This window comes from Bombina bombina, chromosome 3, assembly GCF_027579735.1.
Source record: "Bombina bombina isolate aBomBom1 chromosome 3, aBomBom1.pri, whole genome shotgun sequence".
In the NCBI taxonomy this organism is placed as follows: domain Eukaryota; kingdom Metazoa; phylum Chordata; class Amphibia; order Anura; family Bombinatoridae; genus Bombina; species Bombina bombina.
Window position 1 is genome coordinate 238,993,330 of NC_069501.1, and position 26,043 is coordinate 239,019,372.

The 26,043-nt window shown below is 40.5% G+C and overlaps 1 protein-coding gene across 1 annotated transcript in view; it reads right to left on the reverse strand.

Moving 5' to 3' along the window:
* Positions 1-1,525: 1,525 nt before the first annotated feature.
* Positions 1,526-26,043, reverse strand: part of DPH1 (diphthamide biosynthesis 1) — a 1,055,215-nt gene continuing 1,030,697 nt past the window's right edge. The window contains exons 11-12 of the mRNA XM_053706219.1: positions 12,664-12,798; positions 1,526-3,072 (exon numbers count right to left, since the gene is read on the reverse strand). Of these exons, the coding sequence (XP_053562194.1) occupies positions 2,983-3,072; positions 12,664-12,798 (225 nt within the window). The 3' untranslated portion in view covers positions 1,526-2,982. The remainder of the gene's footprint in view (positions 3,073-12,663; positions 12,799-26,043) is intronic.

Genomic DNA, 26,043 nt, shown 5'->3' on the forward strand with positions numbered 1-26,043 from the left:
GATTTTTAATTGTTTTACAACTTAGGGGGTGTTCGGTTCGGGGTCTTGGGGGTTAGCTGTTAGTTAAGTAGTGTAGGTGTAGTTTGCAATGTTTTATTTATTTAGATTTAGGAGTTAATAGGTTAGGGGTTTATTGCGATGGGGGGATGTGGCGGTTTAGAGGTTAATAGGTTATTTTTTTACGAGGGGGGTTGTGGCGGTTCGGGGGTTAATAGTCTATGGCAGATTAGGGATTAATAATGTAGCAGTGTTAGGATGCTCTGAAGTGAGGGCGTGCAAGGGGTTAATAGTTTAAAGGAGCATTATATGTATATATATTTAAATTAATATTTATAATACTAAATATGATTATGTTATCAAAGTCAGTAGCAAAGCTAAAGATTATGCAGTTATGTAACACTATAAAGTTGTGGCTACTTACTTTTATAACAATTATATTTAGAAAAATAAATACTGTTTAAAATAATAAAAAAAAAAACACGGAAAAAAAAGCTGTTTAAAATCACTACAATACTTAAAATACAGTGTCCCATTATACAATAGGATACATATAAACAATACATTGTATTTAATTATAATCAAAAGTTTGTTTGACTTTATTAGTAAGGTAGTTTGCAGATATGTCATAGAGATGGGCGTTCGGTGGGAGTTAGCTGGGCATTCCAGGGGAGTAACCTGCATTTTACTTGGGAAACATCTCCAGTAGTCCACTATATTGTCGAACCACCTTTTCCAGTGTGAAGCAGGTAGTGTAGGTTCAGTAGATGTAAGGTTGGGTATGTATTATTTGAAGTGGTCCTAAACAGAAACCTCTTTTGGTTTCAGTGAACACACAGTCAGTGCTGTGAAGAAACACTTCAAATACAGTATCGATAGTGATAGTGCTGACAAGTGTTGATGTTGGTGGACTTTTGTTGAAGCCGCAATCCCTATTATTTCCTATGGGAGACTCATTGCCACTAGGCACTTCATGGGTCAGCCCCCTTTTTTGGAATATAAAGACAGACCAACGGACAGCTAGCCTGGTGAAACCAAAAAGGCAGTTTCTCATTGGTCTATCAATGTTTTGAATATCAGGGCCCTAGTGAGCAGGTCACAGGGTAGAATACCTATACGTAACACACAGGGTATAGTGGGAATACCCAGTCTAATGAAGCAGCCCTGACAAAAGTCAGGATGTGGCCAGAGCATAACTCCAGTTTACTCACATGCAATGCAACCTTTGTTTACTATAATGCTACCTTATTAGTTCCCTTCTAAATGTTATTTACACGCCTGCCCATCAAATATTACTTTCACACTGTCCCTTACTCACTACAATACTTATTTAGTACCATTTGATACTTGGATTACTTCCATAAAAGCCAAATTGGTAAGTTCTATCAGGTAGGTACATTATTATTAAAAAAAAACCTGGAACCTAAGTTGTTCCTAAAATATAACCTTGCTTCTAAAACACTGATTTCCTGTATTTTGTTGATTTAAATACACACACTCAGAAATAAATTCAAGCCAGACAATTCAATTAAAAGAAACAAGTTTTATTTGACAAATGTATTTATATGTATCAGCACTTGAATTTGAGTAGCATTCCGTTCTTTTGAGATTCCGAGCATACAATTTTAAATAAAGTTTCCAATTCACTTCTATAATAAAATTTGCGTCATTCCTATGAAGAAATACACAGCAGGAAATAGTGCTGCCCTCTAGTGCCCTCACAAATGGCATGAAGCACCACACAACAGGAAATAGTGCTGCCCTCTAGTGCCCTCACAAATGGCATGAAGCACCACACAACAGGAAATAGTGCTGCCCTCTAGTGCCCTCACAAATGGCATGAAGCACTACACAGCAGGAAATAGTGCTGCCCTCTAGTGCCCTCACAAATGGATAACATTCTTGCAAAACTGCTGTCATATAGTGTTTCAGACATGTGCCACTCCTGAGCTTACGCCCCTGCTTTTCACCAACAGATACCAAAAGAACAAAGAAAATTTTATAATAGAAGTATATTCGATTTTTTTCTAAATTGCATGCTCTCTCTGAATCATGAAAGAAATATGTTGTTCTTTATGTCCATTTAAAGGCTTCATCACCAGTAGATCTCTCACCGCTATGGCAGATGGAATTTCTCTCTCAAGTTTCTCACTATAGCAGAACTAATACAACTACTATTGCATCTTGGCTTTGATAGATTGTAAATTGGGGGAAAAAATCTATTCTGCATTTACTGTTTAAGTCACTTAGGACCACATGATTTGGTGGGTGACACTTTCCAGGCAATTTTATGCATCTTCTGTTTGTTGTGTATTTCTTGACTTTGTGTCAATCAGTGTAATAAACCCAAGTTCCTCTCTTCTCTGAATATAAGCTGCAGGCACAGCGATTCCTGGGTCTCTTCCAAAGAACATTAAAGTCTGTGATCCCATCACGGAGACATTATAGAACTACTTGCTGTGGGTCTCCACGCAGGAGGTGATTGGTTCTTGCAGGGGGAATGCTGCTTTCAGTGCTAGCAATGTGGGCTTGTGGGCTCTGATCCTTCATTGCCCAGGCAACGGCAGGAGGGGGAGCATATGATTCAAGGCAAGCCCTCATTAAGCAGAGCTTTTAATTAGTAGCAAGCACTGCATGGCTCAGGAAACCCCAAGACGAACTGAGAGTGCAGCCAGGCATGGCCTGACCCCCCTTTCTATGGTACACAGAACTACAGAGAGAGAAAAAGGGAAGAGGTAATGGAGAGATACTCTGCTTGTGCTTAGAGTTGTGAGAAGGTTAAGGGAATGATGCTCTGCAGCCCTCTGGGCCCCTGAAGCTGATAATGGAGTGATGCTTTTCAGGTCTACTGAGAAGTCATACTGTTTGTTTCATTTCCTACTTCACACCTGATGGACCAAGGTGACAAATTACCTCAGTTTTTATGGCCATCAAGAAAACAGCATGGCCAAAGTGCGTCTCCGTGGGTAGCAGCCTGTACCTTGATTATGAAGATTGGCTCACCCCCTCTTTCTGACACTCGCACTCTGCTTTCTTCACACATTCCTCTGTAATCTGGGACTTTGTTTGAGAAGCCTAAGGAAAACAAGATGAACATCGTAACATGTACAATAATAACCTCCCTGCAGCAACAACACCAGGACAGAAAAAGACACAGCGTAAATTACACTTTTTTTAATCTACTGCCTATGAAATGGTTAAAAAAACAATATCTGCCAGAAAGGGTTGCAATGAATTACATATTAAAGTGCTGCAGCCCTCTCTGGCAGAGCTAGGGTTAAGGCTCAAGAAGCCGTCTAATATCAGGGCAGGTGATGCAGCCCTCTCTGGCAGAGCTAGGGTTAAGGCTAAAGGAGCTGTCTAATATCAGGGCAGGAGCTGCAGTCCTCTCTGGCAGAGCTAGGGTTAAGGCTAAAGGAGCCGTCTAATATCAGGGCAGCTACTGCAGAGCTAGGGTTAAGGCTAAAGGAGCCGTCTAATATCAGGGCAGGAGCTGCAGCCCTCTCTGGCAGAGCTAGGGTTAAGGCTAAAGGAGCCGTCTAATATCAGGGCAGGAGCTGCAGCCCTCTCTGGCAGAGCTAGGGTTAAGGCTAAAGGAGCCGTCTAATATCAGTGCAGGAGCTGCAGCCCTCTCTGGCAGAGCTAGGGTTAAGGCTAAAGGAGCCATCTAATATCAGGGCAGGAGCTGCAGCCCTCTCTGGCAGAGCTAGGGTTAAGGCTAAAGGAGCCATCTAATATCAGGGCAGGAGCTGCAGCCCTCTCTGGCAGAGCTAGGGTTAAGGCTAAAGGAGCTGTCTAATATCAGGGCAGGTGCTGTAGCCCTCTCTCTGGCAGAGCTAGGGTTAAGGCTAAAGGAGCCGTCTAATATCAGGGCAGGAGCTGCAGCCCTCTCTGGCAGAGCTAGGGTTAAGGCTAAAGGAGCCATCTAATATCAGGGCAGGAGCTGCAGCCCTCTCTGGCAGAGCTAGGGTTAAGGCTAAAGGAGCCATCTAATATCAGGGCAGGAGCTGCAGCCCTCTCTGGCAGAGCTAGGGTTAAGGCTAAAGGAGCCGTCTAATATCAGGGCAGGAGCTGCAGCCCTCTCTGGCAGAGCTAGGGTTAAGGCTAAAGGAGCAGGGCAGGAGTGATGCTGTCATGACCTTTGCACATATCCACTCTCCCCAGGCACAGGGAGCTTGCTTTGTAGCATAATGAATGAGCAAAGGAATCAACACAATCTCCCACCTGCTCTTTAGGAGGAGGACATCAAAACATACTGGAAGTGTAGAGCAAGTTTATTATTTTACCGAGCTGAATTTCTGTCTTTAAATAGCAAGTTACATAACAATATGGAAAGAGCAAGGTAAAGGGCAAACAAAAGTGCACGGATCACAGTAAATGAATAACAGATTAAACATTTAGCAGCAGAAGCCAAAGAAAAGGCTGGGAACGGAGTCCTGATTAGGAGAAGGCAGAGGAGTTATCTCTCTTCGCTATCATGTTTCTCACACAATAATGTAAATAGGAGTGTGACAAAGGGAGCTGGCACCTATCGGCAGACCAGCATACAGCAGCTGATATTGTAAAATGCACTGTCCCCTGTATGTAATGTGTTTCCTCCCTTCTAATGTCTGATCAGTTACCATCTCCAATAGAGCCATTAACTAAATAAAGCATAAAGCTATAAAGGAAGCAATAAACAATCCCACTCAAGGGCCACACTACTTGTGTAATGGAGAGCATGATGAATGTGACCAGCTATCAATAAGCAAAGCTGCCTAGCTAACCTCTCTATTGTACACTGCCCTCCATCCATCCTGTGCATAGAAGTCAGCAGTCTCAGTGCTCTGACATCCTTTAGAAAACACTGTATCCTAGCCAAGAGGGATCTGGAGTGTCTCCAATGTAATACACAGATATGGAGAGGTTTCTTGCTCGTTAATTCAGAAAAACGCTATTGTTTATTCCGCTCTTTACAAAATTGTCCCTGAGGACCTCTTGTTTTATGTTCCTTAGGGATTCATATCAGGGCAACATTTGAGACACAATAACAGCAGGATGTAAAAATGTTTTTTTTTTTTTTTTGGCCTGAGTATGAATGAATTAAAGATGTTTGCTGTTTCACATTAATCAACCAAGAGACAAAGGAAGTCCACAGTGTAAAAATGCACAGAGTGCTATATCTTTTATCAATATAGAAATAGAATACAGTTTATATTTCAAAATAGCTTATTTGGCATTGATCCAAGCTGTACTAGCGGTGTACAGCAAGTTACTTAACCTGTACTAGTGGTGTACAGCAAGTTACTTACCCTATACTAGCAGCATACAGTAAATTACTTACCCTGTACTAGCAGCATACAGCAAGTTACATAACCTGCACTAGCGGTGTACAGCAAGTTACTTACCCTGTACTAGCAGCATACAGCAAGTTACTTAACCTGTACTAGTGGTGTACAGCAAGTTACTTACCCTATACTAGTAGCATACAGTAAATTACTTACCCTGTACTAGCAGCATACAGCAAGTTACATAACCTGCACTAGCGGTGTACAGCAAGTTACTTACCCTGTACTAGCAGCATACAGCAAGTTACTTACACTGTACTAGAAGCATACAGCAAGTTACTTACCCAGTAATAGCAGCATACAGCAAGTTACATAAACTGCACTAGCAGCATACAGCAAGTTATATAACCTGCACTAGCGGTGTACAGCAAGTTACTTACCCTGTACTAGCAGCATACAGCAAGTTACATAACCTGCACTAGCGGTGTACAGCAAGTTACTTACCCTGTACTAGCAGCATACAGCAAGTTACATAACCTGTAATAGCAGCATACAGCAAGTTACATAACCTGCACTAGCAGCATACAGCAAGTTACTTAACCTGTACTAGAAGCATACAGCAAGTTACATAACCTGCGCTAGTAGTGTACAACAAGTTACTAAACCTGCACTAGCGATGTACAGCAAGTTACTTAACCTGTACTAGCAGTGTACAGCAAGTTACTTAACCTGTACTAGCAGTGTACAGCAAGTTACTTAACCTGTACTAGCGGTGTACAGCAAGTTACTTAACCTGTACTAGCAGTGTACAGCAAGTAACTTAACCTGTGCTAGCAGTTAACCTGTATTAGCGGTGTACAGCAAGTGACTTAACCTGTTCTAGCAGCATACAGCAAGTTACTAACCTGTACTAGCAGCATACAGCAAGTTACTTAACCTGTGCTAGCAGTGTACAGAAAGTTACTTAACCTGCACTAGCAGTGTACAGCAAGTTACTTAACCTGTACTAGCAGTGTACAGCAAGTTGCTTAACCTGCACTACCAGCGTACAGCAAATTACTTAACTTGCACTAGAGGTGTACAGCAAGTTACTTACCCTGTACTAGCAGCATACAGCAAGTTACTTACACTGTACTAGAAGCATACAGCAAGTTACTTACCCAGTAATAGCAGCATACAGCAAGTTACATAAACTGCACTAGCAGCATACAGCAAGTTATATAACCTGCACTAGCGGTGTACAGCAATTTACTTACCCTGTACTAGCAGCATACAGCAAGTTACATAACCTGCACTAGCGGTGTACAGCAAGTTACTTACCCTGTACTAGCAGCATACAGCAAGTTACATAACCTGTAATAGCAGCATACAGCAAGTTACATAACCTGCACTAGCAGCATACAGCAAGTTACTTAACCTGTACTAGAAGCATACAGCAAGTTACCTACCCAGTACTAGCAGCATACAGCAAGTTACATAACCTGCGCTAGTAGTGTACAACAAGTTACTAAACCTGCACTAGCGATGTACAGCAAGTTACTTAACCTGTACTAGCAGTGTACAGCAAGTTACTTAACCTGTACTAGCAGTGTACAGCAAGTTACTTAACCTGTACTAGCGGTGTACAGCAAGTTACTTAACCTGTACTAGCAGTGTACAGCAAGTAACTTAACCTGTGCTAGCAGTTAACCTGTATTAGCGGTGTACAGCAAGTGACTTAACCTGTTCTAGCAGCATACAGCAAGTTACTAACCTGTACTAGCAGCATACAGCAAGTTACTTAACCTGTGCTAGCAGTGTACAGCAAGTTACTTAACCTGCACTAGCAGTGTACAGCAAGTTACTTAACCTGTGCTAGCGATGTACAGCAAGTTACTTAACCTGCGCTAGCGGTGTACAGCAAGTTACTTAACCTGTGCTAGCGATGTACAGCAAGTTACTTATTCTGTGCTAGCGGTGTACAGCAAGTTACTTAACCTGCACTAGCGGTATACAGCAAGATACTTAACCTGTACAAGTGGTGTATAGCAAGTTACTTAACCTGCGCTAGCGGGGTACAACAAGTTACTCAACCTGTACTAGTGGTGTGCAGCAAGTTACTTAACCTCCACTAGCATCGTACAGCAAGTTACTTAACCTGCTCTAGCGGTGTACAGCAAGTTACTTAACCTGCTCTAGCGGTGTACAGCAAGTTACTTAACCTGACCTAGCGAGGTACAGCAATTTATTTAACCTGCGTTACCGGTGTACAGCAACTTACTTAACCTGTACTAGAGGTGTACAGCAAGTTATTTAACCTGTACTAGCGGGGTACAGCAAGTTACTTAACCTGCACTAGTGGTGTACAGCAAGTCACTTAACCTGTACTAGCAGTGTACAGCAAGTTACTTAACCTGTGCTAGCGGTGTACAGCAAGTTTCTTAACCGGTACTAGTGGTGTACAGCAAGTTACTTAACCTGTGCTAGCAGAATACAGCAAGTTACTTAACCTGCACTAGCGGTGTACAGCAAGTTACTTAACCTGTACTAGCAGTATACAGCAAGTTACTTAACCTGTGCTAGCAGTATACAGCAAGTTACTTAATCTGCACTAGCGGTGTACATCAAGTTACTTAACCTGCACTAGCGGTGTACAGCAAGTTACTTAACCTGCGCTAGCGGTGTACAGCAAGTTACTTAACATGCACTAGTAGTATACATCAAGATACTTAACCTGTGCAAGCAGTGTACAGCAAATTACTTAACCTGTACTAGCGGTGTACAGCAAGTTACTTAACCTGTGCTAGCAGTGTACAGCAAGTAACTTAACCTGTACTAGCGGTGTACATCGAGTCACTTAACCTGCACTAGCGGTATTCAGCAAACTACTTAACCTGTGCTAGCGGTGTACAGCAAGTTACTTAACCTGTGCTAGCGGTGTACAGCAAGTTACTTAACCTGTACTAGCGTTATACAACAAGTTACTTAACCTGCGCTAGCGGTGTACAGCAAGTTACTTAACCTGCACTAGCGGTGTGCAGCAAGATACTTAACCTGTACTAGTGGTGTATAGCAAGTTACTTAACCTGTGCTAGCGGGGTACAACAAGTTACTCAACCTGTACTAGTGGTGTGCAGCAAGTTACTTAACCTGTACTAGCGGGGTAAAGCAAGATATTTAACCAGTACTAGAAGTACAGTAAGTTACTTAACCTGTAATAGCAGTGTACAGCAAGTTACTTAACCTGCAAGTTACTTAACCTGCACTAGCAGTGCACAGCAAGTTACTTAACCTGTGCTAGCAGTGTACAGCAAGTTACTTAACCTGCGCTAGCGGAGTACAGAAAGTTACTTAACCGGTACTAGTGGTGTACAGAAAGTTACTTAACCTGTGCTAGCAGAATACAGCAAGTTACTTAACCTGCACTAGCGGTGTACAGCAAGTTACTTAACCTGTACTAGCAGTACACAGCAAGTTACTTAACCTGTGCTAATGGTGTACAGCAAGTAACTTAACCTGTACTAGCAGTGTACAGCAAGTTACTTAACCTGCGCTAGCGGTGTACAGCAAGTTACTTAACCTGCACTAGCAGTGTACAGCAAGTTACTTAACCTGCGCTAGCAGTGTACAGCAAGTTACTTAACCTGCGCTAGCGGTGTACAGCAAGTTACTTAACCTGCACTAGTGGTGTACAGCAAGTTACTTAACCTACACTAGCGGTGTACAGCAAGTTACTTAACCTGTACTAGCGGTGTATAGCAAGTTACTTAACCTGCGCTAGCAGTGTACAGCAAGTTACTTAACCTGCGCTAGCAGTGTACAGCAAGTTACTTAACCTGCGCTAGCGGTGTACAGCAAGTTACTTAACCTGCACTAGCGGTGTACAGCAAGTTACTTAACCTACACTAGCGGTGTACAACAAGTTACTTAACCTGTACTAGCAGTGTACAGCAAGTTACTTAACCTGCGCTAGCGAGGTACAACAAGTTACTCAACCTGTACTAGCGGTGTACAGCAAGTTACTTAGCCTGTACTAGCAGTGTACAACAAGTTACTTAACCTGTACTAGCAGTGTACAGCAAGTTACTTAACCTGCAAGTTACTTAACCTGCGCTAGCAGTGCACAGCAAGTTACTTAACCTGCATTTGTGGTGTACAGCAAGTTACTTAACCTGCGCTAGGGGTGTACAGCAAGTTACTTAAGCTGTACTAGCAGTGTACAGCAAATTACTTAACCTGCGCTAGCAGGCGGTGTACAGCAAGTTACTTAACCTGCACTAGCGGTGTACAGCAAGTTACTTAACCTGCACTAGCGGTGTACAGCAAGTTACTTAACCTGCGCTAGCGGCGTACAGCAAGTTACTTAAACTGCGCTAGCGGTATAAAGCTTGGCTCAATGCCAAATAATTCATTTTGAAATATAAACTGTATTCTTTATGGTTTCCTTTCTCTTTCTGTCTTGATAAAAGATATATTATAGAACTTTGTGCATTTTTACTCTGTGGACTCCCTTTGTCTCTTGGTTGATTAGTAAATCTAAGTAATTATTTGTTGTCCACAGTGTATCTCTGGTTATAATTAACCATAGCTATATTTTATAATTTAACTCTTTCACTCCCTGTATAGTTCTTTCTTAGTGTTTCACATTAATATAACAGCAATTGTGCACTTTCTGCTAATGTTCATTGGCTAATACGTGTTTTCTACTAATGCTTAGTGGCTGATGGGTATAAATACTCACTGTGCCTAACAGCCAATGAGCATTGCACAATTGATTCTGCAGTAATTGTTTCTAATGTAAGTCTTAAAACAGCTTTTTGTTCACACTTTGTAAAACAAATAAAGAAATAAAGAATCCACACACAGCTGTTTAAAGGGACATTGTACACTAGATTTTTCTTTGCATAAATGTTTTGATGATGATCCATTTATATAGCCCATCTGGGAATGTTTTTGTAACAATTTATAGTTTTGCTTATTTTTTAAAAACATTGTGCTGATTTTTAGACTCTTAACCAAGCCCTGAAGTTTTAGATGTATACTGATGTCTACACATTCCTGCAGCTCCTGTTTCTTTTATCTGTCTTTTCATATGCAGATAAGGGGGGTGTCCCAGCCTAACCTCATCAACAGTGCTAAACTAGGAGCTTCTAAGTAAGTTTTTAAAAGGTTTTATACTGTATTTTTTATATCAGTGTCTGTGCATATTCTTTATAGCAGTGTCTATTGCATGCAGTTATATGAAAATTAATGTATACTGTCCCTTTAAGCATGTATCCATAGAGCATCCAATTTAAATTAAATTTCCAATTTACTTCTATTATTAAATTAGCTTTGTTTTCTTTGTATCCTTTAGGTTCAGGAGCCGCACTGCACTACTGATAGTTAGTTGAACACATCTAGCGTACCAATGACAAGAAGCATTTACGTGCAGCTATTTCAACAAAGGATACCAACAGAACAAAGCTAGTATGATAATAGAAGTACATTGGAAAGTTGTTTAAAATCACATGCTCTATGTAAATCATAAAAGTTTATTTTGACTTTAGTGCCGCTTTCAACCAAAAGCTAATAATACTGTCTATACATTGTATCTGGAAGTTGTGAAAAAGGTCACTGTCTTGAATTGTCTCTGCTTGTCAGTGTCGTGCAGTGATAGGAGGCCGCCTTGTTGATGTAGGTACAGCCGTTAAATCTTCCCTAACTTTATTATTCTGATATTTATTGCTAGATTTAAAATATCCAGGAACACTGCTATTCTTTCATATGCAAGTGCATTTCTTTTTTATATGTTTATGCCCCTATTCCGACATTGTCCTTGTTATATATTATATAACCTAATTATTTACTGTTAATTAATGCTTATTCATTATTGGCCATAATAGTAGAACAAATAGATGCTCTAAGATGCAATTTTAAGACTATCAGCCCTACACTACTGCGTGTTTAACCCCCACAAAAGGGTTAAACACAAAGTAGAAGTCCCAATTGGGAGCAGCTCCGCGGGGCTCAACTGGTACTTCTACTGTGTGTTTAACCCTTTTGCAGGCGTTAAACACGCAGTAGTGTAGAAACGATAGGCTTAAAAAATACATGCTCTAATTTGTTAGAGAATGCGATTTTAACTAGTGTGGTCCTTTAATAAAAGCATTGTTCTTAAAAATCCTTATGATAAAGTCACACATCAATCTTAAAATTCTGCTCTCACAAGGACTGAAAAAAAACCATCTCTGAAAAACATGTATATTTTATATATTATTAGTAACTATCTAAATAACTTTCTGCTTTAATAGGAAGAATCTGACTCAGAATTAATAAATACAATTTGAATGAAACACTGGACGTGTGGTTTTTGCAACCTTAAATGCTACAGAATGTATCTTGAAGCTTTTGTACTTAGCTACGGAATACGTTGAAAGCGTATAAATAAATAATAACAACATGAAACAGCATTGCAATGAGCTGCATTTTCCCTGGGCAGTATAAAGGTGATGATAGGATTTTTTTTATCTCCACAAGGTGGCGCAATTAGTGCAGAAAAGAAGAGATTAAAAAATACAATAGGGAAAGAGTGAAAAGACGAAGAAACAAATAAAATGATAAAAAAATGAAAAGAATATCACCAGTAATGGGATATATTAGAACTGTGTGAGGGAAATATAGAAAAATATGAGCATAAGAAAATGATAAACCTCAGGCAGCTTGCAATGTCAGAACAAGAAACCAAGGTCTTCATACATAATTAAGGGGACTCTTACTCAGGGCTGGATTATGAATGGTGCGCTAACTGCAGAGCATGAGCAATAAGGGGTATTTATCGTTTTTTTGCGTGTGACAGAGATAAAGCGCGTATTACAAGTTGGAAGTAAACATGTTCGCTTGAGCGCAATCTAATTTAACGAGTATTGGGTTAATGCGACTTCAGAGCTCTGGTTAATTGTTATGCGAGACAAAAAAGTTTTACAAAACACACCAAAATACATTTAACAGTACAGATATTTAAAGTGCATGTGAGCCCTTTCCCATCAAGAAGCTGAAAACATGAAAAATCATATTTAATAAAGTGTTTAATTGTGTATGTACTGTAAATATTTCACATTCCAATGTTCTTCACATAGGGAAATATATGTTCTAAGTATTTTTAATATATGTTCTAAGTATTTTTAATATATGTTCTAAGTATTTTTAAATAGATATTGCTATTTATATCTGTATATACAGTATATATCTAGAGAGAGACAAAAAGAGAGAGAGGTATAAATATAGGTATATCTAGAAATATTTATTTAAGAATAAATAGAATATATTCTATGTGAAGAATATTGGAATGTGAAATATTCATAATTCATGTCAGGTTTAGCGCACATGAATAAGCGCTCCACTTGTAATCTAGCCCTCAATAAGCAAGGTGCTTTGTCACCTGGGTGCGGCGGCCAGTGACACGAGCGGGGCGATGAGTTTCATGGTTCACTGTCCATGGTCCTGAAGACTGACTTGCATAGAAATCCATAGGATATATGTTTTGCCATTCTGCATCTCGCAGCGCTACCGATGCCTGTAAGACAGCACATGATAAGATCAGCCAAAACAATTAGAGAAAATTCCTTGTAAAAGTCATTAGGAAAACAAGCAAATGGAAACAGACAGGCAGATGTACTAAGATTTTAATTATATGCACTGTCCCTAGGAAAAATGCATTCACACAAATGTATCTTAATTGGTTATGACTGTGATAGTTAAACTATAAAAGTAGCACTTAAAATGCATAGCACTGCGTTAAAACAAAAACAACAGATTTATACCCAACAATAAATCAATTTCTTGTTGCTCACAGTGGAAGCATATTAATAATTTTGGGTATATAACCTCTGCCAAATGTAGGTAAGCAGTAAGTAAAATGCTTCCAAAAAGTTGGACAGTGTTGGTACCTCCTGATATATATTCCTCCCTTTCATACTTGAGTTCAAGTACAGCCAAGCTAGAACCTGTTTGTAGAAAAGGGAAACATAACTACTCTATGGCACAAGCCAAAAGTTTTTGCCAAGCAGAGTTGACCTTGGAAAGTGTCTTAAAACTGCATGCTCTATCTGAATCATAAAAGTTTATTTTGACTTGAGTGTCCCTTTAACCATCTAAACATACAAGGGTATTAAATTAATCTCTCATTTTTTTAAAAACAGGCTTACAAAGCACTGCTTTAATCGTTTACTCAACTGACTACTATGCATTTAGGAAGGTCAAGCACAGGAGAGTTCGACTACATGGGTAGTCGAACTATTAGACCATTTATGAGGACTGGGACATAAAGCCTTTAATCTACTATGGGAAAGAAATGAACAAGCAGACCGTCACAATAATCACTCAAAAAGCAGGAGCAAGCAAACTTTACCTTTTAATAATGAGGGCTAACTCTCATAGTAGTGAACAAGAGGTATCAAAAGAAGTGATTAATTAAAACTGGTGAAGCAGACTTACTTAGGGCCCTGGTGAAAATGTTATTTTTTGCCCCCCACAGCTAACTCAGTAGTAAGAAATAGTAATAATATTCACATTGCTCCGCATAATGATTTTCAGGATAGATATATAGACCTACACCCTGTAGTAATACAAAAGCTCAATTGCATTAGGATTGTACACATTATTAACACGCCTATATATAGACTGGCTGATATGGGTTCCCCCCAGCACTTGGTCCCTGGTGCCACCGCGCCTGCTGCAAAAATAGCAGTTCCGCCCCTGGTAACTATGTAATATTAGAACAGGCTAAAAATACTATGGTCATAGGTAGTAAATCCTGCTGGTTAAAAAAGAATGTCAAAAATAAAAATAGTAAAGAAGGAAAGTGATAGTCCAAACTTAGCAAAATAAATATGTAAAGTCAGAAACAACATTTGAAGCAGGAGCTGAAACATTGTAAACAAAGTCGCTTTAATCATAAAGATAAAATAATTATACATCACCAAGTAATAGAGACTTGCAGATATAGAGAGAGTCTCTAGCTAGATAACAGTAAATAATCTGCTCTTTACCCCACACCAACACTCACATTAGTTAAGCAGCGGTGGCTACGGAGAAAAAAGGAGCGAAAATGCTAAAGGTTGTAAGTGAAGAAGACATCTTGATCCCATAAAATATCAACAACCAGAAACAAAACCATGTAAATAACAGTCATATAGTAAGCTGGAAACTCCTCTCCATAATCAGTGACTGCATCTCATAGTTTTAACTATCATCAGTGAACTAACTCGCCAAGTGGTTATTACCATAATATGGGAGAGCAAAGCATGGCGATGGCTCAGATGCACTTCTCTTTTCAGGCTAACAATCGCCTAGATTACAAGTTGTGCGTTCGTGTTTTAACGTGTTAAAACAGCACTGCAGCCATTACAAGTCTTGTCGGTATAGCTGTACCGCAAGCCTTTGAGCCTGTAATGCAATGTCAGTCCCGCACACGTAAAAATTACTATTTTTCATGAGACTTCCAAAGCGCAGCCATTACGAGTTTTGTGGTGAGGCTGAAAAGCTTGCGTTGCAGTCTATATTGACAAGATCCGTTTCGCCATCCGAGACCAGTAGTTATGAGTTTTACGCAACAAAACTGTTACATAAAACTCATAACTAAAGTGCTACAAAGTACACTAACACCCATAAACTACCTATTAACCCCTAAACCGAGGCCCTCCCGCATCACAAACACTATATTAAATTTATTAACCCCTAATCTGCCGCCCCCGACATTGCCGCCACTATCGTCACCACTATAATAAAGTTATTAACCCCTAAACCGCCGCCCTCCCGCATCACAAACACTATTTAAATTTAATTAACCCCTAATCTGCCATCCGCCCACATCGCCCTCACTGTACTAAAGTTATTAAGCCCTACACCGCTGCCACTATAATAAACCTATTAACCCCTAAACCACAAGCCCCCCGCAATGAAATATAGTAAATTAAACTATTAACCCCTAAACCGAAAGCCCCCCGCATCGCAATAAACTAATTTAAACTAGTAACCCCTAAACCTAATGCCCCACCCTAACTTTATATTACAATTACAATTTCCCTATCTTAAATTAAATTAAAACTTACCTGTCAAACTAAAAAAAAATAAGTTTAAACTAACAATTAAACTAATATAACTATTAAACTAAAATTAAACTAACTACCAATTAAACGGCTGGATTTAGAGTTTGGCCGTCAAAACCAGCGTTAGAGGCTCCTAACGCTGGTTTTGGGCTACCGCTGGTATTTAGAGTCTTGTAGGTAAGGGTCTAACGCTCACTTTCCAGCCGCGACTTTTCCATACCACAGATCCCCCTACGCCATTTGCGTATCCTATCTTTTCAATGGGATCTTTCTAACGCCGGTATTTAGAGTCTTGGCTGAAGTGAGCGTTAGAAATCTAACGACAAAACTCCAGCCGCAGAAAAAAGTCAGGAGTTAAGAGCTTTATGGGCTAACGCCGGTTCATAAAGCTCTTAACTACTGTGCTCTAAAGTACACTAACACCCATAAACTACCTATGCACCCCTAAACCGAGGTCCCCCCACATCGCCGCCACTCTATTAAAATTTTTTAACCCCTAATCTGCCGCTCCGTACACCGCCGCAACCTACGTTATCCCTATGAACCTCTAATCTGCTGCCCCTAACACCGCCGACCCCTATATTATATTTATTAACCCCTAATCTGCCACCCCCAACGTCGCCTCCACCTACCTACAATTATTAACCCCTAATCTGCCGACCGGACCTCACCGCTACTATAATAAATGTATTAACCCCTAATCCGCCTCACTCCCGCCTCAATAACCCTATAATAAATAGTATTAACCCCTAATCTGCCCTCCCTAACATCGCCGACACCTAACTTCAAGTATTAACCCCTAATCTGCCGACCGGACCTCGCCGCTACTCTAATAAATGTATTAACCCCTAAAGCTAAGTCTAACCCTATCCCTAACACCCCCCTAAATTAAATATAATTTAAATCTAACGAAATAAATTAACTCTTATTAAATAAATTATTCCTATTTAAAGCTAAATACTTGCCTGTAAAATAAACCCTAATATAGCTACAATATAAATTATAATTATATTGTAGCTATTTTAGGATTTATATTTATTTTACAGGCAACTTTGTATTTATTTTAACCAGGTACAATAGCTATTAAATAGTTAATAACTATTTAATAGTTACCTAGTTAAAATAATTACAAAATTACCTGTAAAATAAATCCTAACCTAAGTTACAATTAAACCTAACACTACACTATCAATAAATTAATTAAATAAAATACCTACAATTAAACCTAACATTACACTATCAATAAATTAATTAAATACAATACCTACAAATAAATACAATTAAATAAACTAACTAAAGTACAAAAAATAAAAAAGAACTAAGTTACAAAAAATAAAAAAATATTTACAAACATTAGAAAAATATTACAACAATTTTAAACTAATTACACCTACTCTAAGCCCCCTAATAAAATAACAAAGACCCCCATAATAAAAAAATGCCCTACCCTATTCTAAAATTAAAAAAGAAAAGCTCTTTTACCTTACCAGCCCTGCAAAGGGCCTTTTGCAGGGCATGCCCCAAAGAATTCAGCTCTTTTGCCTGTAAAAAAAAAACATACAATACCCCCCCCAACATTACAACCCACCACCTACATACCCCTAATCTAACCCAAACCCCCCTTAAATAAACCTAACACTAAGCCCCTGAAGATCTCCCTACCTTGTCTTCACCACACCGGGTTCACCGATCGGTCCAGAAGAGGGTCCAAAGTCTTCATCCAAGCCCAAGCGGGGGGCTGAAGATGTCCATGATCCGGCTGAAGTCTTGATCCAAGCGGGAAATGAAGAGGTCCATGATCCGGCTGAAGTCTTCATCCAAGCGGGAGCTGAAGAGGTCCATGATCCGGCTGAAGTCTTCTATCAAGCGGCATCTTCAATCTTCTTTCTTCCGGATCCATGTTCATCCCGCCGATGCGGAACATCCATCTTCACCGACGACTTCCCAACGAATGACGGTTCCTTTAAGGGACGTCATCCAAGATGGCGTCCCTCAAATTCCGATTGGCTGATAGGATTCTATCAGCCAATCGGAATTAAGGTAGGAAAATTCTGATTGGCTGATGGAAGCAGCCAATCAGATTCAAGTTCAATCCGATTGGCTGATCTAATCAGCCAATCAGATTGAGCTTGCATTCTACTGGCTGATCGGAACAGCCAATAGAAAACTAACAGCCGAAAGAAAACTAAAATACACCTTAAAAAAATCCTAACACTACTATCTAATTACAAAAACAAACACTAAATTATGAAAAATAACAAACGAAATTATCAAAAATAAAAAAGAATTACACATAATCTAATAGCCCTATAAAAATAAAAAAGCCCATCCAAAATAAAAAAAAACTAGCCTACAATAATCTACCAATAACCCTTAAAATGGCCTTTTGTAAGGAATTGCCCTAAGTTAAACAGCTCTTTAACCTGTAAAAAAAAATATACAAAGACCCCCCCAACAGTAAAACCACCACCCAACCAAACCCGCAAAATAAAAAAACTAAATTTATGCTTACCTGATAAATTTATTTCTCTTGTGGTGTATCCAGTCCACGGGTTCATCCATTACTTGTGGGATATTCTCCTTCCCAACAGGAAGCTGCAAGAGGACACCCACAGCAGAGCTGTCTATATAGCTCCTCCCCTAACTGCCACCCCCAGTCATTCAACCGAAGACAAGCAAGAAAAAAGGAGAAACTATAGGGTGCAGTGGTGACTGTAGTTTAAAATAAAAAACACCTGCCTAAAAATGACAGGGCGGGCTGTGGACTGGATACACCACAAGAGAAATAAATTTATCAGGTAAGCATAAATTTTGTTTTCTCTTGTAAAGGTGTATCCAGTCCACGGGTTCATCCATTACTTGTTGGATACCAATACCAAAGCTTTAGGACACGGATGAAGGGAGGGACAAGGCAGGCCCTTAAACGGAAGGCACCACTGCCTGTAAGACCTTTCTCCCAAAAATAGCCTCAGAAGAAGCAAAAGTATCGAATTTGTAGGATTTAGAAAAAGTATGAAGCGAAGACCAAGTCGCCGCCTTACAAATCTGTGCAACAGAGGCCTCATTTTTAAAAGCCCATGTGGAAGCTACCGCTCTAGTGGAATGAGCTGTAATTCTTTCAGGAGGCTGCTGGCCAGCAGTCTCATAAGCTAAGCGTATTATACTTCTTAGCAAAAAAGATAGAGAGGTTGCCGAAGCCTTTTGGCCTCTCCTCTGTCCAGAGTAGACAACAAACAAAGCAGATTTTTGACGAAAATCCTTCATAGCTTGTAAATAAAACTTTAAAGCACGAACCACATCAAGATTGTGTAAAATACGTTCCTTCTTTGAGGAAGGATTAGGACATAATGAAGGAACAACAATCTCCTGATTGATGTTCTTATTAGATACTACCTTAGGAAGAAACCCAGGTTTGGTACGCAAAACTACCTTATCTGCATGGAAAATCAGATAAAGGGAATCACACTGTAAAGCAGATAACTCCGAAACTCTTCGAGCCGAGGAGATAGCTACTAGAAACAGAACTTTCCAAGATAAAAGTTTAATATCAAACGGAACCCCTTGAAGAACCTTAAGAACTAAATTTAAACTCCATGGCGGAGCAACAGGTTTAAACACAGGCTTAATTCTAACTAAAGCCTGACAAATGCCTGAACGTCTGGAACCTCAGCCAGACGTTTGTGCAAAAGAATAGACAGAGCAGAAATCTGTCCCTTTAAGGAACTAGCAGACAGTCCTTTCTCCAATCCCTCCTGGAGAAAAGATAATATTCTAGGAATCCTGACTTTACTCCATGACTAACCCTTGGATTCACACCAATGAAGATATTTACACCATATCTTATGATAGATTTTCCTGGTGACAGGCTTTCGAGCCTGAATTAAGGTATCAATGACCGACTCAGAAAAACCACGCTTTGATAGAATCAAGCATTCAATCTCCAAGCAGTCAGACGCAGAGAAATTAGATTTGGATGTTTGAAAGGACCTTGAAGTAGAAGGTCCTGCCTCAGCGGCAGAGTCCATGGTGGAAAGGATGACATGTCCACCAGATCTGCATACCAAGTCCTGCGTGGCCACGCAGGAGCTATCAAAATCACTGAAGCTCTCTCCCGTAACAAGGAAGCTTGGCGTTCTTACGAGACGCCATGAGATCCAGTTCTGGTTTGCCCCATAGATGAATCAACTGGGCAAATACCTCCGGATGGAGTTCCCACTCCCCCGGATGAAAAGTCTGCCGACTTAAAAAATCCGCCTCCCAGTTCTCTACTCCTGGGATATGGATAGCTGAGAGATGGCAAGAGTGAACCTCTGCCCATAGAATTATCTTTGAAACCTCCAACATTGCCAGGGGGCTCTTTGTACCCCCCTGATGGTTGATATAGGCTACATTCGTGATGTTGTCTGACTGAAATCTGATGAACCTGACCACAGCTAGCTGAGGCCAAGCCTGAAGAGCATTGAATATCGCTCTTAGTTCCAGAATGTTTATCGGAAGGAGGGCTTCCTCCTGAGTCCACGAACCCTGAGCCTTCAGGGAGTTCCAGACTGCGCCCCAGCCCAGAAGGCTGGCATCTGTCGTCACTATAGTCCATTCTGGCCTGCGGAAGGTCATACCCTTGGACAGATGGACCCGAGATAGCCACCAGAGAAGAGAATCTCTGGTCTCTTGATCCAGATTTAGCAGAGGGGACAAATCTGTGTAGTCCCCATTCCACTGATTGAGCATGCAAAGTTGCAGTGGTCTGAGATGTAGGCGGGCAAACGGAACTATGTCCATTGCCGCTACCATTAAGCCGATTACTTCCATACACTGAGCCACTGACGGCTGAGAAGTGGAATAAAGAGCACGGCAGGAAGTTAGAAGCATTGGCAACCTGACCTCTGTCAGAAAAATCTTAATTTCTACTGAATCTATCAGAGTTCCTAGGAAGGAAACTCTTGTGAGAGGGGAGAGAGAACTCTTTTCTTCGTTCACCTTCCACCCATGAGACCTCAGAAAGGCCAGAACAATGTCCGTATGGGACCTGGCGATTTGAAAAGTCGACGCCTGTATCAGAATGTCGTCTAAGTAAGGGGCCAGCGCTATGCCCCGTGGCCTTATAACCACCAGTAGGGACCCTAGAACCTTCGTAAAGATTCTTGGTGCCGTGGCTAACCCGAAGGGAAGAGCCACAAACAGGTAATGCCTGTCTAGGAAGGCAAACCTGAGAAACCGATGATGATCTCTGTGTATCGAAATGTGGAGATAAGCATCCTTTAAGTCCTTGGTAGTCATATATTGACCCTCCTGGATCAAAGGTAGGATGGTACGAATAGTCTCCATCTTGAAGGATGGGACCCTGAGAAATTTGTTAAGGATCTTGAGATCCAAGATTGGTCTGAAAGTTCCCTCTTTTTTGGGAACTATAAACAGTTTTGAATAGAATCCTTGCCCCTGTTCCTCCCTTGGAACTGGGTGGATCACTCCCATGACCAGAAGGTCGTGAACACAACGTAAGAATGCCTCTCTCTTTATCTGGTTTGCAGATAATTGTGAGATGAAATCTCCCTTTTGGAGATGAGGCTTTGAAATCCAGAAGATATCCCTGGGAAACAATTTCCAGAGCACAGGGATCCTGGACGTCTCTTGTCCAAGCCTGGGCGAAGAGAGAAAGTCTGCCCCCAACTAGATCCGGTCCCGGATCGGGGGCTACTCCTTCATGCTGTCTTACAGGCAGCACCAGGTTTTTTGGCCTGCTTTTCCTTGCTCCAAGCCTGGTTAGGTCTCCCGACTGGCTTGGACTGGGCAGAATTTCCTTCTTGTTTTGCAGTAGAGTAAGTTGAAGCTGCGCCACTCTTGAAGTTCCGAAAGGAACGAAAATTAGTCTGTTTGGTCCTTAATTTGTTGGACCTATCCTGGGGAAGGGCGTGGCCTTTCCCTCCAGTAATATCAGAAATGATCTCCTTCAGTCCAGGCCCGAATAGGTTCTGCCCTTTGAAGGGGATGTTGAGAAGCTTAGACTTTGAAGTAACGTCAACTGACCAGTATTTAAGCCATAGCGCCCTACGCGCCTGAATGGCAAAACCTGAATTCTTAGCCGTTAGCTTAGTTAAATGAAAAACGGTGTCAGAAATAAATGAATTGGCTAACTTAAGAACTTTAAGCCTGTCTAGGATATCATCCAACAGGGTCTCTACCTGAAGAGCCTCTTCAAGAGACTCTAACCAGAAAGCCGCTGCAGCAGTGACTGGGGCAATGCATGCAAGAGGCTGGAGAATAAAACCTTGTTGTATAAAGATTTTCTTAAGGAAACCCTCTAATTTTTTATCCATTGGATCTAGGAAAGCACAACTGCCCTCGACGGGGATAGTTGTACGCTTAGCTAGGGTAGATACTGCTCCCTCCACCTTAGGGACCGTCTGCCACGAGTCCCGTGTAGCGGCATCTATGGGAAACATCCTTTTAAACGCAGGAGGGGGAGAGAACGGTACACCTGGTCTATCCCATTCCTTCGTAATAATTTCTGAAAACCTCTTAGGGATTGGAAAAACATCAATGTAAACAGCCACTGCAAAGTATTTATCCATTTTACACAATTTCTCTAAGACTACAATGGTGTCACAGTCATCCAGAGTTGCTAAAACCTCCTTGAGCAACAAGCGGAGGTGTTCAAGCTTAAATTTAAATGCTGTCATTTCAGAGTCAGACTGGAGTAACGCCTTCCCTGAATCAGAAATGTCACCCACAGATAGAAGCTCTCCTGCTTCGGCTTCTGTATATTGTGAGGGTATATCAGACATAGCTACTAAAGCATCAGAAAGCTCTGTATTTGTTCTAGCCCCAGAGCTGTCTTGCTTTCCTTGTAACCCTGGCAGTTTGGACAATACCTCTGTGAGGGTATGATTCATAACCGCCGCCATGTCCTGTAAGGTAAACTTGCGCGGGAGATATAGGTTCTGACACATTGGGAGAGCTAGGTGGTTTAACCTCCCTTTTGTCAGTCTGAGAAACCTCTGGTGATAAATCCTTAAAACCCATAATATGGTCTTTATAACTTATAGAAAGGTCAGTGCATTTGGCACACATTCCAAGAGGGGGTTCCACAATGGCTTCTAAACATAATGAACAAGGAATTTCCTCTATGTCAGACATATTTAACAGACTAGTAATGAGACCAGCAAGCTTGGAAAACACTTTAATAAATGTGAAAAAGCAATTAAATAAAAACGGTACTGTGCCTTTAAGAAAAAAAAACTACCTCATAAACTGCAAAACAGTGATAGGAAGTAGTAAACTCTACGAATTTTTTACAGTGTGTATAAGAGACTAAAGCAGCATTGCACCCACTTTCAAATGGATGATTAACCCCTTAGGCCCCAAAACGGATTAGAAAAACGGAAAACCGTTAAAAAACAGTCAAACACACTGCCACAGCTCTGCTCTTGCCCTACCTGCCCTTAAACACAATTTTTTTGCAGGAAAAACACCCTCTATAGTGCTCCTAGATGCCAGATGACTCTTTTAGGTAAGCTGTATGTCTCAGTCTGGATATCAACTGCGCATAAAGTGCGCGACAATAGGCCCCTCCCACTATGCACTGAATGTCAGAGGGCCTTTTTTAGGAGTGATCTAACAAGCCATGTGGAAAACTAGGCCCCAAAATAAAGATTTATCACCCTCAGAGAAAAAACGTTAATATGAGTAATAACATGAATACTACCCTTTTTTGCAAGCATGATCCCAGTTGCTGTTAAATTACTGTATCAGGCTTACCTCAAATATACCAGACACTGTCAGCATTTTCTAGACCTTATCATCTCTCTAGAAAAAAATATACTGAACATACCTCAAAGCAGGCAATCTGCAGACCGTCCCCCCAACTGAAGTTTTCTTTCCATACTCTTCAGTTATGTGTGAGAACAGCAATGGACCTTAGTTACAAATCGCTAAGATCATCAAACCTCCAGGCAGAATTCTTCTTCCAATTTCTGCCTGAGAGTAAAAACAAAACAGTACAACGCCGGTACCGTTTAAAAATAACGAACTTTTGATTGAAGGTAAAAAACTACACTAATTCACCACATCTCTCTTGATACTTCCTTTCTTGTCGAGAGCTGCAAGAGAATGACTGGGGGTGGCAGTTAGGGGAGGAGCTATATAGACAGCTCTGCTGTGGGTGTCCTCTTGCAGCTTCCTGTTGGGAAGGAGAATATCCCACAAGTAATGGATGAACCCGTGGACTGGATACACCTTTACAAGAGAAACCTAACTCTAACAAAAACCTAAGCTTCCCATTGCCCTGAAAATGGCATTTGTATGGGCATTTGTAAAGGGCATTTAGCTCTTTTGCATTGTCCTGAAAAGGACATTTAGCTCTTTTACGAAAAGCCCAAACCCTAAACTAAAAAAAAAAAAAACACCCAAAAAAGTTTAAAAAAATCCTAACACTAACCCCCGAAGATCCACTCACAGTTGCTGCATCTTCAACCCAGCGGCTCCATCTTCATCCTGGCGGCGAGGAGCGGGTCCATCCTGAAGACATCCGGAGCAGAGCATCTTCTTCATATGGTCGCCACCATATACTGAATCTTCAATGCAAGGGACGTGATTAAAAATGGCGTCCCTTGCATTCCTATTGGCTGATTTGATTTTGCAAATTCAAATCACCAATCGGATGAGAGCTACTGAAATCCTATTGGCTGTTAAGATCAGCCAATAGGATGAGAGCTACTGAAATTCTATTGGCTGATCTTAACAGCCAATAGGATTTCAGTAGCTCTCATCCGATTGGTGATTTGAATTTGCAAAATCAAATCAGCCAATAGGAATGCAAGGGACGCCATTTTTAATCACCTTTTAAGGGCTCTTGGTAGTTTATTCTAGATTAGGCTTTTTTATATTGGGGTGTTTTTTTTTAAAGGGTATTAGAATAGGAATCATTTTTATTGTTTTAGATCATTTCGTTTGTTATTTTTGTAATGGTAGTTTTTTTTTTTTATTTTAGTAATTTTAGTGTTTTTTGTAATGGTAGGTTTTAGTGTAAGGCAGCTTAGGTTTTATTTCACAGGTAAGTTTGAATTTATTTTAACTAGGTAGTTAGTAAATAGTTAACAACTATTTACTAACAAGTCTACCTAGTTAAAATAAATACAAACTTACCTGTGAAATAAAAATAAAACCTAAGCTACCTACAATATAACTATTAATTATATTGTAGCTAGTTTAGGTTTTATTTCACAGGTAAGTTTGTATTTAGTTTTAAATAGGAATTATTTAGATAATAATTGTAAGTTTAATTTAGCTATATTTTTAATTATGTTAAAGTTAAGGGGTGTTAGGTTTAGGGTTACGGTAGGGTTAGGGGTTAATATAGTTTAATTTAGGTTGTTGCGATGTGGGGGATGGCAGTTTAGGAGTCAATAGGTTTATTTAGTGGTAGTGATGTGGGAGGCCAGAGGTTTAGGAATTAATAACTTTAGTGGCGGCAATGTCGGGGAGCGGCAGAATAGGGGTTAATAGATTTATTATAGTGTGGGCAATGTTGGGGTGCAGGGGAAAAGGGGTTAATAACTTTAGTATAGTGGTGGCGATATTGGGAGCGGCAGAGTAGGGGTTAATAGCTTTATTTAGGTGGCAGCGATATCGGGAGCGGCAAATTAGGGGTTAATAACATGATGTAGGTGTCGCGATGTCGGGGGCAGCAGATTAAGGGTGTTTAGTCTCGGGTTTATGTTAGGGTGTTAGGTTTAAATGTTATTTTTGTTTCCTCATAGACATCAATGGGGCTGCGTTACTGAGCTTTTCTTTCCGCAATCGCAGGTGTTAGGCTTTTTTCTGACCCGCTCTCCCTATTGATGTCTTTGGAGAAAGTGTGCAAAAGCACGTCAAAACAGCGCTTGGATTGTGTGCGGTATGGAGCTCAACGCAGCCATATCGCACGCAGAAGCCAGCTGTTTGAAAATTTGTAATGGCTGCGCTATAGAGAGTTAAATAACGCAACTTTTGTTGCGTTCGTTAATTTCCCTATAGTGCGCATAACTCGTAATCTAGGTGATTGCTATTTATGAGATATTTAGGAACCTGTTGCCTCTTCTTTAACTTGTTTGCTTTGACAACCCCTCAACTTTAGGTAAACTTCACATGCATGAGTCGTTGTCTGCTCCTAGTTTTTCCAACTCTGTGCTAGATTAAGAGTGGAGCACAAAATTAGCGATGCCAATCGTGTGTTACCTTAGCTAGACGAAGGCTTTTTGCACCCATAGGGCTGCACTCGTATCACAAGCTGAAAGTAAAAAGTTTGTGCATAAGCTCTAACGCAATTTGTGCAAAAAACCTGAACTTTGAATATCGCAAATGCGTTAATGTATTCCCCCATAGACTTCAATAGAGTGTGAAAGGGGGGGGGGGGGAACTAACACCCTTACTCAAGCACTAACGAGATCTCATTTACTCAAAAGCGCTTACCCAAGATGAAATATGAATATTTCACATTCCAATGTTCTTTACATAGCAGAATATGTTATATTTATTCTTAAATACATATTTCTATATATATGTGATGTTTTGTTGGGTAAAATATATATCTATCTATAAAACATACTAAATCATAGACACTTGTCCACCATCAAGCAGGTAGGGGACACCCAACCCAGCACTAAAACATATCAGCAGAGGTAATGGAATAGGAGTATAATGTAGATCTGTAAAGCGAGGCAGAAGACAAGTCCCTG